Raw genomic sequence first — 16,343 nt, forward strand, 5'->3', positions numbered from 1 at the left:
GATAAAGACAAAAGTATAATAGAGTTCTCCTGTATAAACTTAAGGAAAATAGTTAACTTGCTTTATTGAAAATTTATTACTCTTACTAAGAATGCTTTCATTTTATTAGGCCAAGATCACTAATTGCATGTCCAAATCAAGATTTTAAAGAATTCTGTTTCTAAAATGTTCCAAAGAACAAAGATTAGAAACTTGATATACTCAGCATACCAAAACTTCAACCCATCTACTTGAACCATCATAGCTAGAAAGTCATACTTAGTCTATGAACAAAATAAACCACCAAAGTATAAATCACCAGGCACAAAGTATATGTTAAGTCTACATGATCTTTACATCCAAACCATTTTTGGACCTTTGGTAAGTTTTATTTTTTGTGGAGAATTATAAATAATAGCCATCCAAGTATAGTTTATGTCCTTTGTTTTCATGTGCCAAGCCCTATCCACTAGCACACAAAACACACTCCTAGCCTTGGCAGTTCATGAGATATCAATTATGTTGCGTACTCAAGTAAGCATACTTTTAGTAGTCACAATTGCAGGAAGCATTAGAGCTAGAAAACAAATGCTTTACACTATGTAGATTTATGTTCAGATGGTACTAGGCTCTAATGAATTCAGGATATTACATAGCTAACAGAATTTAAGTTTAGAAATACAGATCATATATTTTCAAGGCACCAAATCTCTTTCACTCTCAGCATACAATACATATTTTCAGCATGAATATCCTCCACTATTGGACTGATGAGATAAATCAAGGCAATGACAAAAGTCATACAGAAGCAAAAAGACATTATTTATTAAAATTAATAAAATGTCCACAGGTAACTCAAGACCTGTAATTAAGATATACGCAGAGGTTTATGTATTTTGCTGTATTTTCTGAAGAAGAAACTCCATTTGTAAGTTTAGATTTGGCTGTCCTCTTTTCGTCTTCTTACACAATATTTTGTAAGCTTCCATTTTCTTTTGCTTGTACAACTGTTGAGCTGCTTCTCTTTGTTGTTTTCTTTTTTCTGCTTCCTGAAATGAAACAGATTATGATTATGCATGTACTGCAATCAGAACATACTATATTGCATAAAGCTTCAAGAGAAGAGCCAAGTTTTCTTCAGCAGGACATCCTACAGTAAGGTTTGTCACTAAAATACGTACTACTCCCTTAGTAGTAGAGGCATTTACACTATAAGGATAATCCTCACTATATTATGTTCAGGTTTTATCAAAAAGCTCATAACCCCTTCTCCAGTGTTGTAATTTTGGTAAGTAATTTGGGCAAACATCCACAACAAGCAAGCCAACCAGCTTGCTTCACTTATATCATGTCCTACCAAAATATGCAAATCAGACTGAATATCACAAATCAGACTGAAGGTCTGCTTCAGTTCATTTGGATGATTTCTTCTCACAAAGCTTATTGTTTGAAATGCAGTGCCATGCTGACCACAAAGGCAGATGTTTCTGCAGAATGCTCACACAGATGATAATTTATCAATTATGTTATTGTTTTCCATGACATAGCTAGCTTCTGTGATGTACAAAAATTAGTAAGAATGCTTTGTGAGGTAGAATATAAAATTAACCATAAATGACCCCAGAAAATACTTCTAAATAGAAATCTAATAGGCTTCTGGGGGGAAAAAAACCTGCAAATATAACATCTCTCCATTCAGAATGCTTCACGTATTTTACCATAACAATGATTAATATAATTAATTCTTTGTTTTTTTAAACCAGAGTAGCATTGACTAACTTACCTGTAGTTCACTTCCTATCTAATAATTTTACTGCTGTTCAGCATACTGTTGTAAACAACATTCATTTAAACTACCAACCAAATGCTTACTCAAAGCAAGAACATTCATCTTACTTAGGTTAGTTGTTACTTACATTCGTATTTTTTCTGATCTCTACTAAATCCCAGCTTTTTTATATAGTGTGGAGGCCAAAACTGTGTCTTTAAGCTTATTTCTTTTCCCAAAATAAATAACAGCAAATCCAGTGTTTGCTAACATACGCAAGGATAAAGTATGTGATTATCATACCAGTATTCCACATAAATTATTATTGTTACTGTGGCACTTAGCTACCGTTTGTTTTGCCTAAGTATCTTGAATAAGACCAAAAATGCTAACACCTCCCTTCAGGCAACTCTTATGTGCTGCTCAGAGAAAATTCCTTGCAGTCTTGCTGGGTTTTTGTTTGTTCCTATTTCCTCTAAATAACCTGGTTGTAGCATTCATTTCTTTTAGCATTATCTGTACCTAATATTCAAAAAGGAAGCTCTCAGCTGAATCGTAAGAATCGTAAGAACAAAGAATCGTAAGAACAAAGACAATGATAACTTTGAACACCTGCATGCCTGAATATTACTGTCAAGTTGAAAAAGACTGAAAGAATACCAATACCTGTGTTCCTCTCCTATGGTCCTATTTGGGTCCAGACAAAAGGCTGACAGATAGAAATGGTATTAATCTAGTCCTTGTCTACAATCAAGAAAGATCTCTGTTTAAGATTTACCTCTTTCTTTCTAGCACGCTCAGCCTTTATTTTCTCATACTCTTCTTTTGCCTTCTGATTGGACGTTTTCTTCTTAAACTTCCCTTCAGTCTTAACTGACCTATAAGAAAAAGTACACGTACTTCAGAAACGGACTATCACCAAGCAGACGTAACCATATATCCCATAGCCCCTGCAGAATCAGAGTACAGTCCTTCCATTCTTCCACTGTTTTTTGTATACTTGGGGAAGTTAATCAGAAATAAAGATTTACAGATTACGTAATTGACAAGCAAGGCTCATCCTTCTACACTGAATGGATACATATTTGCACTACTCTCATATGATACCCAACATCACTACATGTCATGCAATGAGCACCTAGCATGAAAACACAGCAAACTAAACTCCTCCAATGCTCAGTGTACTGAAGACCGGACTGCACAGAACTTCTAGTAACACATATACCTTACCTGTTGGATCTTCACATGGATGGTGTTTCACAGAGTTGAAGGAGTGGCTAAAAGAGGGTTTTTTTCCCATCATACTAGCTCTTCAGAGTTAGAAAAACTGAATGCACTAGCTTAGAGCTATATTATCTCTTTCTAGTTCTGACATATGGATGCAACTGCAGAGATATGAGGACAGCCAGCTGTCAGCAGGTTGCCTGCCAGAGGAGTCAGGCTGACATGGCAAGGTGTGTAAGCACAGTAGTAACACTGCCTTTCTAAAAGTTTCTTCTTGAAAGAAATGGTATATTATCATCCTTAATGTTCTGAAATTAGGGACTGAATTTTCCTTCCCAATTTCAATATAAAAATCTGCCCACGTACCTTTCAAAGTAAACAGTAAAAGAAAACCAGTGTCATTTGTCTGGCATTTACTGTCACACTACTTTGAGTGGATTTTTCAGGTTATTTAGTTCTAATTTTTTTTCTGATTTAGAATAAAGCCATTACATAAACAGTGACATTTCACACTTGAAAAACGTAAGCTTTGCTAGACAGTTAACAGCTGTTCACAAAGTAAGTTTTTTATTACTCTATTACACTACAAAAAATTGAGAACTAGCCATCATCATCTAGGACATTTCAGACAGACGATCAAAAAGGAAAATGAAGGTATCTACTCATACTTTGATTTAGAAATATGACACTCTACAGAAGGGGAAAAAAAAAATAAATCTTTGCTTCATTCTCATCTCCATCTTGTGGCAATACTGTGTAATGACACCTCATCATCTCAAGTACGAAACTACTTAAATTGCAAAATATGCTAAAATAGAATTACCTAACCAAAGACTTATTTTACATCCCCACAGAACACTGAATTCTCCCTAACAGACTCTACGCATCACGCCACCTCACAGATTAGCAGTCACATTTTTGCAGAATTATTAATTCTGGTTTACAATCACAATGTCCATAGTTTAAGCAAAATTTAAAAACTCTCTGGTTTAAAGAAAAAACAGACATCCCCACGAATTAGCTGCCTATTCCAGTCAAAACTCTACATTTCTTCCACTGCTGGGCTTAGATCTGACTGCCTTTGCCCCCCTCTCCTGAGCATTCTTTCCAGGAAAGTTTAGATTTGGGATTCAAAGACTTACAGCACTCCTTGTACTGGGGACAAAAAGGCATTGTCTCAATCACCGCACTTGAATACTGTTTAAAAACACTGCCATGACAGTGTTAGACCTGAGTGACTACTGCTTTTCATTTTACTGACTTACCCAAGCAAGATTTCAGGGGGAATTACTGTCACACATGGAAAAAATGTTTTCAGTTGTCTGATATTTGTTAGACCGCAAATTAAAAAACTCCATTTGACTTTTCCCAGTTATTACAAGTAAATTTAAAACAAAACAAAAAAATAAAAAACCCAAACACCACTGGCAAACTATTATGACATCTCTATTATTTAAAATTATCACTTTGATCAAGAACACTTTACTGCCGTAAGGTTTTACTAAATCCTCCATTTCATTTTTTTTTAAGTTCATAGTTAAAATCCCCCCAAAACTAGCCATACCACAAAAGGATAACTGCAGATAATATTGCTCATTCTAGCAGAAAAACAGTGCAATATGAAGAAAACAACTTATCAAACTGGGAACAGAAAGATAATGCAAAAAACATATCTGAAAAGTGACATTAATTTAAAAACACTAAGAATCAATTCAAAGCAAAACTCTGTAGGCTCAAAAGCACCCTACCTGAAATGCAGGCTCTTCTCTTTGTAGACATGGTAAGAAACTGGCCAAACACTTACCACTCTTGGGATGAACCCTATCCTTAAAGTACAATAGTAAATGTCATATTACTTCTGTGGAATCAAGCCCAAAACCTCATCAATTTTGCTTTCTGATTCCGATGCAAACACAACAAAGCTGTACCTTTAAATTTTCTAACAATTAGGAAAAACATTTAAGACCTAATGGCATTTTTTTACTAAAGCAAATCACCATACTGAAGTCCACATAAAGTATAAGATCTAGAATATTTCTTTAATGACGGAAACAATTACTTGTTTTTAGAGACGTATTTAAAAAACTCACTCTACTGCTTTGTTAAGTTTTTCTTCTGACAAAGCTGAATCATCTGGAGCCCTGCGCCGTTTCTTCAACATTTCTTCCTCGGCTAGGTAAAGATGTTTCAAGTGCTCTGGATACGTATCGGTAAACTGACTATCCTGTTGTGAATGGACCTTTCTTCCCTTTTTCAACAATTTCCTGTATTGTCTTTCAATCTTTTGCTTTCTCCGAAATGCAAATCCTCGTCCTGAAAACGTAAGAAAAAGGGTTAAATACACCTGCACTGAAGTAGTACCAAACCATTCAATTGTTGCCAGGATCATTTCAATCCATTTTCTTTCCAAAATAGAAAAAAACGATTTGTGCTAATTTTAATAAGACCAGGCAAAAATTCAAGGGAAACACACTGTTATAAATCCATTCCCTACTGTCACATTGCAGCTTGTACAGATTTACTAGAAATTATCACCTAAACCCTCGAGAGAACATGCCATTGCAAACACAGTACTTAATGCACACTCAATGTTATACACCTTTGTCTATGCTTTTCGAATCCAGTGAAAAGATGTATTACCATTTCACTTCTCTCCTACTTTAGACAGCTTCATAAGCAACATCAAAATAGATTCCAAAATAGATTCCTAAACACAGACTCAAGAAGACAATGATAATAGTAATACTGTCTGCTTAAGTAGTCTGCAGTTGCAATGCCACAAGAAAAAAAGAGACTAAATCACTGAATTGTATTATATGAATATTCCATTATCTCTTTTCACACAAATAGCATTTTTAATGCTACTACCTTCTTTCTACACCTGTCCAGGAAGAGCTTTTCTACACCTTCAAAAGTATGCTACATCATAGAATGATTTAGCCTTAAAGGAAACATGAGATAATAGTTGTTTCAAATTCAATCATTATATAACCACTTTATCAATCTTAAGTTAAACATGTTTTTTTCCTAAAATGTTATTTTTTATTGCATTAGTCTTAAGAACTACTGACTTTTATAATATTCATCAAGAAAATAGCTTCTCAATGCAGCAAGTCCAAATCAGTCCTAACTTTTCCTTTGATTCTTTCTCCAAAGTTGAAATTTCAGAAAAGTGCTGCAAAAACCATTGCTCTTTTTCCTAGCAGTTTACTTTTACACTTACATAACGACCTGTCAATAGTCTGAACCTGTTTCCAAACACGCTTCTATTTTAAATATACAGCTTCCCAGAAAACTGAACGCGAGTCCTAAACCAGACAACCATCGCTACCCGGCCCGAGCACAACACCAGAAAAGAGCAGGCTCTGCAATCCCGAGGTCCGGGAGCTGCAGCTAGACACCGGCTGTCCTCATCCACCCTTGCAGCCACCGGCCCCGAGCCGCCACGGAGCCACCCTCGCCGATGACGGACCACTCGCCTAATGTGCCTTCAGCCACCCCTCGGACAGTGGGCGAGGACGAGTCTCCGGGCTCCGCCACACGTAACCTCTCACTAAAGCAGGAAGGTCTGGCCCCGGCCCGGGCCGCCAGGGCCGAGGCAGTTCAGCGGCACAGCGGGACGCCAAGGGCCGCCACCAGCGGGGCCGGGCCAGGCCTCCCTCGGCTCTGTCTCTCCCACCAGACGCCAGCTCAGGCCTGCCAGGGGCCAGTCGCGGCTGCTGCCCGCCCTCGACTCACCCTCCTGGACGCTGCCTATGACGTCGCGGAGCAAGACGGGCCTCCACAGCCGCTTTCGACGGGGACCGCGGGCCCCGGCGCCCGCATTTTCCGCCGCCGGTCCCGGCCCGCCGCGCCACGCCGCCGCCATTACTCTCCCGGCGTCGCGCAGCGAGACACGTCACCGAGCTGCGCCACCACCGCTCGGTGCTCGATTCACCCGCCTCCGTCGCTGACGGCGGCGGCCCGGCCAGCAGCCCCGACGAGCCGAGCGCAGGCCCCAGCCTTGCGCGGCGCCATGTCGCGGCCGCCCGGCGCGCTGCCGCCCCAGCTGTCTCCGGCGGCGGCGGCGGGGACGCTGCGGCGCGTGGCGCGGTTCCTGGCACGCGCGCTGCCGCTGTGCCGCGCCCACACGGTGGAGTTCTACACGCGCGGGTTGTGGGACCGGCTGGTGGCGCCGCCCCCCGCGGCCGTGCTGGAGGCGCTGCGCGCCGCCGGGCCGCTGGCGCTGCGGCGCCCCGTGGGGGAGGCCTTCGGCGCCGCCGCGGCGCTGTGGGGTGAGTCGGGGCGGGGGGCACCGCCGGGCCGGGGCCGGGGCCGGAGCTCGGGAGTCCGCGGGGGCGCTCTGCTGCGGGGACGGGAGCCGTCGGGGCACGGTGCCGGTGGCGTTCGGGGCGCCGTCGCTCAGGGAGGTGTAACGCCCACAGAGGTGTTGCACGGGCGCCCGTGGCAGCGCAGCGGCCTCCTGTGGTGTGTGGACTGCTGGAGCCGCCAGCGAGTCCCGCGGTGGCTCCCCCCTTTCAGCCGCCTCACGCTCCGCAGGGGACATCGGTTTCTTTTCTCGCTCCTAAGACCTCCTCATTGTCCTCCTATCTATGTTTAAAATTATTTTCCTTGCTTCAATAAAACAGGAGGATGTCACACCATTCTGATGAGCCGCTTTTTTTCTCTACGTCTTTAGCCGCTGCCTTCCTGCGGCCATTGCCATGGGGTTGTTCCCTTAGTCTGCCGTCAGCTGAAGCCGTTTCAGCTTTTTCATGCCTGTGTTTGGAACCGTAACGGTTCAGATGAAGTATAGCCGTGGTGGGAGGAATTGCCCTTCAGAAGGCTCTCAGTAGTGACAGTTGTGATGATGGTCTCATTTTATAAATTTCATCCTGTTCCTTTAGAAATGAAATGGAACTCCAAACTGTCAGACTCCTTCGCTCTGACCAATTTCTGAAGAACAGAAGTAAAATGAACCAAAAAAACCCCCTCCACATGAGTGGAAAGATCTAACCGTTAAAAGTCCTCCAAATGTTGAAACTCTGGAAATGTGGAGGACAGCTGGAAAAGGCTTAAACACTGCTTTACTATGTATCTGTAATAATGAGTGTCTGGCAAAGGAAGAAAGAAAGCAGTTCTATTTCTGACAAGACCTATTTAAGAAGCACTTCATATTTTTAGTAATTTTCAAGTAACTCAAGAGGAGACCAGCTATGAAACTGTATTACTGAATTTATTGCAGTCCAAGTAGAAGGGAAGCATACCCGTAATACACTTTCAGGCAGAGCACAGAAATGAAGACAAAGCATCTGAAAGGTATGGTATTTGGGGGGACTGAGCCCCAGCAAAGATATCAGTTTCAAAACTAAGGTACAGTCTTTGACAGAGAACTTGGCCGAGAAAAACCTGCATCATGCCAAAGCTTATGGAACGTAGATAGCTCTTGTGTAGCGTTAGCTCTGAAACGCTGCATGAAAACACATGAGACAGGAAAGCACACTGAGCGTAATGGAAGGGTCCACAGAAAGTAGCATGTGGAGCTGTGTACTTTTTGGCATAGAAGGCAAACTAAGATAATGATTTGGATTTGGAAAGAGATTGAAGAACTGTGAATTGCTACATCACTTGAAACATTTCTCTCTTGGATCTGAGGACCTTCAAAATATTAACTGTAGGACTTATTTTTAAAGAGTTGAGGTATCTGGGAAAAAAACCCACAGAATTTATTTGTGCATGAAAAAGACACTGGATTATGAATTAACTTTGAGAGCCAGATGGAAACAAGACAGTGGTCCAGTCAGCAAGCAAAAGTGTTGGGAAGCAGTGAGGCAAAACTTTTAATGTTTTTGACAGGTAATGTCAGAGTCAGAACTGATTCAGAGCAAAGCGACATAAAATTAAATGTAAATAGAAGCTGGAACCAAACAAATTATTAGATGAAGTCATCAAAAAGAAAACACTAAAGGAAAATTACACTGATCTTACCTGTTTCTGTGGGAAAGCCCATGAAATGATTCAGACACTGAAGTGGTGGCCTGTAGAGTAGAAAGAGAACCGGGGAGGCAGAGTAGTGTTTTCTAGATTTTAAAATCAGAAAATCATTTAATGATCTCTATTCAAAATGCGTGTTACAGAATCTGATACAGAAATTACTGGAATGAAAGACACAATTTATGGCTAAAATGAAGCACATGTTTTAGAAAGGCATGAAGCCTTCATGCTGTGGCTAAAATAGAAGATTTTTTCTTTGGTTTCTGCAGGGATTATTTCTGCTCATTAAAAAAAGAGAATTGCTCTTTTTTTCTAGCCTCAAAATTATAGTATGCTATTTAACATTTGGAAGGTTTTGAGACACTCTCAAAATTTCTCCAGTATTCTGACAAAATTGGAGGCACTGTAATGGAATGGGCATGTACTTGCTGATTTGGTGGTTCATGCCTGACTCGTTTGACTGCCTGGTATCTGTCCATCCAGTCATATGATGAAAATACATACAAAATGCAAGTTTCTCAGGGAGGATACCTGCAAGCATCTATCTATGTTTGAAAATGAATGCACTGTTAGCCTGTATTAAAATTAGGATTGAGGAAATTAATATCATAGCTTATTTGAGGGCATTAGTATAACTTAGTAACGTTAGAGATCAGAAACCAACCGTTAGAGATCTTGAAACCCAACATAAACAGAAATGGCTCTTCCTTATATTCCTCTAAAATATTAACTGTATGTGTCGTTGTTCTTCAAAATTACCAGATATTTAAATGTTAGTTACTTATATTTACCTTGAAGTGGGTACTAAAAGGCTCTCATAACATGCTATCATTCATAGAACTACCTTTATTTGGGGTGTGGCTATAAGAATAGATTTATTTTGCACAGAAGAACAGATTTATTTTGCACGCTCAAATGACATTGTGGTCATGTACCCCAAATACCTTACTCAAAATAACTGTAGAATGATGTTTTGATTTCACATGGTAAAACCTTTGCTTCCTAAGAGTTTGAGAAGTTTTACATTTATACATTCACAATCCCCAAACTATTATGAAAAAGTTTTCTAGAATCTGTTCTAATAGGGATCCCAAGTTAAATTATAGGGAAACATAAGCTACGTTTGACAAAATTTATCTAAAAATGTGAAGTTGTCAGTTCATCCTCACATAGCTCTGCAAACTAAAAAGTAACATTATTGCAGTTTGGCACACAACTGTTATTCTGCACAATATTTTATGTTACTATAGGGATTTTGACAAATATGCTGAATTGTAGTTTTAGGAGCTAGCAGGCAAGAAATTACAATTCTGTTGTACAGTATTATATGCAAGAAGATAGTCATGTTACAGAACATTACATTACATGTTCTATAAATCACTTTCAAAGAATATTTTCAGGTACTCCTCAGATGATACTTCATTATAATGACCGTATAAAGGGTGGAAGCCTTGTTTTCAATTGTACCCCACAGAAAAAGATCCATTTTTAGATATAGAAAACTGATTTATATTTTTATACATCCAAAAACTGTCATTTGCCATATTGCATCTTGTTTATCACGTCATTGCTGGAAATTGGACACAGGCACAGAAAAAACTGTGTTTAAGTATTTTTGTATTTTACTGTAAATTACTGCTTTTACTATAATTCCAATTTTTTGGCATATGTTTCTTTCCTCTGAAGATTTATTTGCAAATGTATGGACTGACTGGTTAAAAGAAATACTAAATTTCATCTTGTAAGTAACCAAAGTAGAAACATTTTGAGAAAACTGACTTTTTTAATATTCATAAATAATACGTAGTCCGACAAGTGCCATTCCATAGCTTGAAGTCATGTTTCAGATACCTTAATAGAGTTGAGTTTTTTTGTTTTAGTTGGCAAGCTGGGAAAACAATTTAGATTTCGTAGGAGTATTATTACATATATACTAGTGATCTTGTATGAGATCCTGCTAGTTCTGTTCATGTTCTTCCATCAGATAACTGGATTCAGGGAAGTTATAGAACATGGGTATTACTGCATTTGATTTCAGTTAAGTGAGATTTGTAAGGAGAGTAAATTTATTTTATGTCAGGTGCTGAAAAAGCGAAAGCAAGCAAGTGGTGGGTTTATAAGCTTTTCATGAGTTCTGCCAAAGAGGCAGAAAACTCAAAATTTCAATAATCAGTCTTTAACCTAGGAAAGTTAGGAAGTTTCAAGGTAAGTTGTATTTGTGTGGTACAGTGGGATCAGCGGGAAGTAAGGTGAAAGGCAGATTGGCTTGCTAAATGTTGTGAATTCTAATCTGCAGAATATTTGCTTATGCTCTTGATCTTGGTGAGCTATTTGAAAGTTAGATGGGAAAAATAAGGTTAAATTTCTTCAAGGTTATAGGTTTAATGGTTTTCCATATCAGTGTCAGGGTAGTGTGGTGTAAGATGGGTATGTGCATGGTTGATGGTGGTTTTCTTTTTGTAGTGTAGCAAGTTTGTATGTGTAATTCACATGATGTTTATTTGCACAGTGATTGTTGGGTGAAAGTTGCCAGTGAGGTATATAGTACGCATTCCTTACAGAGGAGATGAGAGATACTGGTTTTGGATGATGGCTGGTGGTGTAGAAGCGAGGTTTCTTAGGTCAGTGGCATTCTTGCATTTAGTCATTTTGTAGATCTTAAGGGTATGGCTGTTACGGTATCCAAGAAGTTGATGTTGATCCAGTTTGAAGAAAGGTGACTATAGATCTTGCAGGAGAAATTGATGAGAGACCCCTAGCTTTCACTCCAGATATAGCTTCAGTTCAGTATTGATGTAATTACCTAAACAAAATATTTAACTTGTCGTAGCTTGTGCGGGCGTGTCACCCTTGTGTGCGTATTTGTGCCCAATTTTTGAATTGTTGTCTGTTCAGAATGACTTTTCTGGATGAAGAGATATACATGCTGGCCTAGACCTTGTAGAAACTTCCGTTGGACTGGGATGCCATTCTGGGTTGAAATGGTAGGCTTTGAAAGAAACCTTTTCTAGTATCTATTTCTGTACCAAGCATTGGAGTGCCGGTCTTAACATTGGCATAGTGAGTTTATTTCCAATAAAGGAAACTAATGTACTTTAAGATCCTGCCTATTGTAGCAAAACAAACATGTCTCAAGTATCAAAATAGATCTTGTTTATAAACAACAGATAGGCACCTAATTTGTCCGTAATGTTTGCATTCATTTCTGCCTTTTGAACTAAAGCAAATATATAAATGTAATATATATGACACCTATAGGATATTTCAGGTTGGTTTATATTTTTTCTGTACTAATACCACTAGAAAGTTTACATTAAGAACAATTCTAAGCTGCTTAATATTGCTGAAAGAATGCATATATTAGTACACTTGGAGTCAACAAAGGCATCTTCTAATAGACTTGTTATGTGACAGTGACATGTTTTTGTGAATTTTATTGCTATCCTGTTATATTCAGGAAGAATAGCAGTATTTCTTCCTGCACCCCCAAGTATCTGATGCTACTGTAATGACAGAAAGCACATTTTTTTCCACTAGTGATACAGTTCAATGTATTTAAAATATAAAGGTCAATTAAAACCACCCAATATCTAGCCAGACATTTTGAAAAAATACTGCTTAATATGTAATATACATGTATGCAAATGAAAATTACAAAAATCAAATTTTATTCAGACGTTTCTCACGCATCTTATGTATGTGAAAGAAATATTTTGTGACAGGATGACATTCCAATTTATTTTCAGATCTCCTTTATTTCATATAAAGTTATGTCATGAAGAAAAGAAGTGGTTTTTGGCGGAAAGGTTTTTACTTGACTGATTTTTGTTTTGTTTTGTCATACAAGATTGGCCAGTATATTTAAAAATGTATGCCAGTTGATAAAAAGATTGTATGTTTCAGTGTTATGTGCTCCAGTTTTCTAAAATGGAAAAAAAAAAAAACAAACCCAAACCGTACTGGTCACTGAGGAAAAAAGATTTGGAGATAAAGAACAACATAAATATATATTAGAATGGGCCAGACTTTTCTTCAGTGTGTTACACTAAATACTATACTAATTCAAAGAGGTCATAATATGCATGAAACAAAGTGGAACACCCACTTTTCATCAAGAAAATTGGATTTCTTCCTCCCCTGGCAAAACTGCTGAACTGCTGGCTGGTCAAAATATCCCTCTGCACCTTTTGACTTAACGTCTCATGTCTATCACTTTCTCAATAATTGTTGGCATATAATTGCTTGTTGAGTCTCTTAAACCTTGTTCTCATTCTTGACAGATTAGTGATTTCTTCCCACTGCATCAGACCTAAAGATTTCTATGCATTTTTACTGATTCAGACTACATTCATTTTGCGAATGTCTATAAATTTTAATTCCCAAAAAATCTAAAATAAGTTAAATGAGTGAACCTCCCTTAAAAATAAATGGAAATTTTCTTCTTCAGCAATAACTCAAGCTGTGATAGTTCCTTGTAAGAACTCCTTGTATAACATTTACCCAGCAGAAAGCAAAAATACTCTGTGTGTGTAGATACTCACCTCCTTTTATGGTTGTTGAAACTTTTTTGGGGGGAAGAAAAAAAAAAAAAATTCTGTACATTGTCCAAAAGTGTTTGCTTATCTTATCTCATTATATTAGTCTCTTCCATTATTTTCTTGATTTGAAGGTATTGTCAGAAAGGAAATTCATTTTTGTTCCATCATTTCAAAACACACACATCTAATTTCTTGTCTTTCTGTAACATGTCTTACAGAGACATTGGAAAGCAAAATTACCCCTTATCCCTAAAAACTTCGCAGTCTTTATTCTGGTTTAGTGTTTCTCTTTATCTCTGTTCTCTAGTATCATGTTACACCTTTATCCTTCATGAAGGTTCACTAACTAAAAGTTACTGGATGTTCAGAAGTTCAAATAGGAAAGTTGTTTAGAGAGAAAGGTGGCTTCCTTTTTTGATTTTGTAGTAGAGAGTAGAGTACGAAGTGCCATGCAGACACTGAAGTAATAGTAATTCTGGTCATAGCTTAGACAATATTTATTCTTTCTTAGAACCAAAGTTTGCTGGACTCATGCCTTTGTAGTGTAATACCATGAAAATTAGTGTGTTGATACTGTTGGGACTCTTTTCAGTAAATTGTAATATATGCATGACCTTTAATTGCGGTCATGCAAGAAAATTAAGAGCATTAGAGGTGAGGTCAATAAAAACAGCCGTATCTGTTGTCATGCAGGTGGGTAGGCCAGATTCAGGAAAGCTACTGTGCTAGGTACGCACTTGCTCAACATCTACCCAATGAGACAAAAGGCAAACCAGGAGACATTTTCTGAATCTTTGTAACAGTTTGTGTGCTGGACTGGTTAGCTTTTATGCATTTTAAAAGAATTACAAATATTTAAAATTTATTAGCAAAGCTATGTAGAATTCACAAATAGTGTTAGCTGAAGTAGAGAGGAATTAGACAATACGAAATAATCTCAGAATTAATAAATTATTCATACTAATATGTTTCACTTAAATGTACATTTTTGAAACTAAGAACTAAGTAATACCAAACTGAAGCATTTCATCCTCAGTCAAACAAAATATGCATTGGAATCTAACTTTGGCTCACACCTGATGAGTAGTAAAAATTAATTTAATTCTCCCAGCAGATTCACCAGTTAAAAGCAGCTTGGAAAGTCCGTGAATATAGTGATTGTAAATCAAAACATTTAATATATTGAACAGCTGCATTTCTTAAAAAAATGTAGTAGTGTATACTGTCAGATGGGAGTGACTAGGAAATGTATAATGAGCAAGTTTGTAAACAAAAGTCATAATGTTGACTGAATTATCTTGTTAATTATACTAAAGTAGCTCTGCTAAAACAATAGATTTTTCCACATTTACACTAGTTTAGCTAAGAACAAAATTTGACCTTGGTTCTGAAGGGGGAATACAGCTGAAGAAAAATAATGAGTTTGCCCACTTACAGAAGCAAAATAAATGGCTACTTCTGTCCGATACTAAGTATTTATTGCTTGTAGTTCTCTGGCAGCACTGTTACAGAGATGTTAAGCACTGTTTACAGAAATCTTTTCTTTTTTGTACAGATGATGACACGTTTTCCAATGTGTTTTGTGAAAACTCTAGGAAGCTTATCAATGCACATTTGTTTGCCCTGGCTGCTAAGTATTATTCTTTGTCCAACCTTGGAGTGTGTACACCATTAGAAGACGTACTTGAAGCACTGAGAGGTGACAATCAAGCAACAACAGGTATATTTACATTCGTATTTAAATTTTTACTTATTCACTATAGGACCTGCAGAGTTTTGGTTTTGAAGGGTGGTTTATTGTTTTTTTTCCCTACATGTGTTTCACTTGGATTTTCATTGGTCTGTAGATAGTTTCTTCATTGCCTTTGTTTAGAAAATGGATTCTCTTGCTAAAATTTGAGTAGAGGGGTCACAGCATTCAGTACCTATAGACCCTTCCTGAGATTCATTTTTAAAGGGGATGAGGTAGAGAAGCAGGCACATCATTATTTGAGATACCTTGTTAATTCCCTTTGTTTTCCTTCTCCCTGAGTGGCAAGAATCATGGTTGCTATTCTTGCATTTTTTAAAAAAATCTCACTCTAAAATCTGGCAAATGGGCTTTCATATTACATCTTTTGTTTAATATTAAATATGTGCTTTGGTGTTTAGCTGAATATGGCCCAGTAAGTGTTTGATGTCTCAAAAAAAAAAAAGACTATATTCATTCTGTATGTCTTGGACCAATACCAATTATCTGTCATAAAACTAGAGAAATTTCTTTTTTTGTAGTTGAAAAAATTGAATTAAAACACTCTCAAGTTGGCATCAAGTTGGACACTGGGAGTCTTACCCCTGATTATATGTTTTGTATCAGATGATAAACTGGCATTTATACTTACTTGCACTGCTGTCACTTTCACTGAAAATGTGCTCTTCATGGAGTCGTCAGTCTTTATAGATTTGTTACTGTCTTTCAGATTTCTCATTAGTTTTTCAGAGACACACTGAGCACCTCTCTGCCTTTGCCTTCCGGTGTGTTTTATCTCTATGATATGTTAAAAATCTGACATTTCTTATCCTAAGTGATAGCACCATTATATATATGTTGGGCATCTCTCACATTTCGTACAGCAGTCTTCTCTTTACAATTTTGCCATTTTCCATGGTTGGCTCCCCAGTTTTTAATTTCTTCAGAAATACTAAAATGCCATAGCTAAGATACTCTTAATGGTTTGTTGTGCATTGGTCTTACGTTCTGGCTTCTTTCCTTCTGCTCTTTGTTCATCTGAAGCCCTTTTTTCTTGTTTGACAACTGTATGCTGCTTTTCTTCTGCTTGCTTTTTAGCTCTTTTCATTTTTATTATGCTCTCATTCCCTGT

General features: G+C 38.0%; 2 protein-coding genes across 3 annotated transcripts in view; one reads left to right on the top strand and one right to left on the bottom strand.

Annotated features, from left to right (window-relative positions):
• Window positions 1-780: 780 nt before the first annotated feature.
• Window positions 781-6,839, bottom strand: CCDC59 (coiled-coil domain containing 59). The gene is made up of 4 exons (XM_059816971.1): window positions 6,710-6,839; window positions 5,062-5,284; window positions 2,526-2,625; window positions 781-1,028 (listed from the first exon to the last, which is right to left on the bottom strand). Exons 1-4 carry the CDS (start codon window positions 6,837-6,839, stop codon window positions 867-869), a joined length of 615 nt encoding a protein of 204 aa, XP_059672954.1. The 3' UTR covers window positions 781-866.
• A 147-nt stretch (window positions 6,840-6,986) lies between these two features.
• METTL25 (methyltransferase like 25) overlaps window positions 6,987-16,343 on the top strand; it is a 64,646-nt gene continuing 55,289 nt past the window's right edge. The window contains exons 1-2 of one of the 2 annotated variants that reach the window (XM_059816612.1): window positions 6,987-7,245; window positions 15,038-15,202. In XM_059816612.1, the coding sequence (XP_059672595.1) occupies window positions 6,987-7,245; window positions 15,038-15,202 (424 nt within the window). Of the gene's footprint in view, window positions 7,246-8,207; window positions 8,270-15,037; window positions 15,203-16,343 lie in introns of those variants that run through there. The other variant, XM_059816613.1, reaches the window with a different exon arrangement.

The sequence above is a fragment of the Gavia stellata genome, chromosome 4 (assembly GCF_030936135.1).
Source record: "Gavia stellata isolate bGavSte3 chromosome 4, bGavSte3.hap2, whole genome shotgun sequence".
Lineage (NCBI taxonomy): Eukaryota > Metazoa > Chordata > Aves > Gaviiformes > Gaviidae > Gavia > Gavia stellata.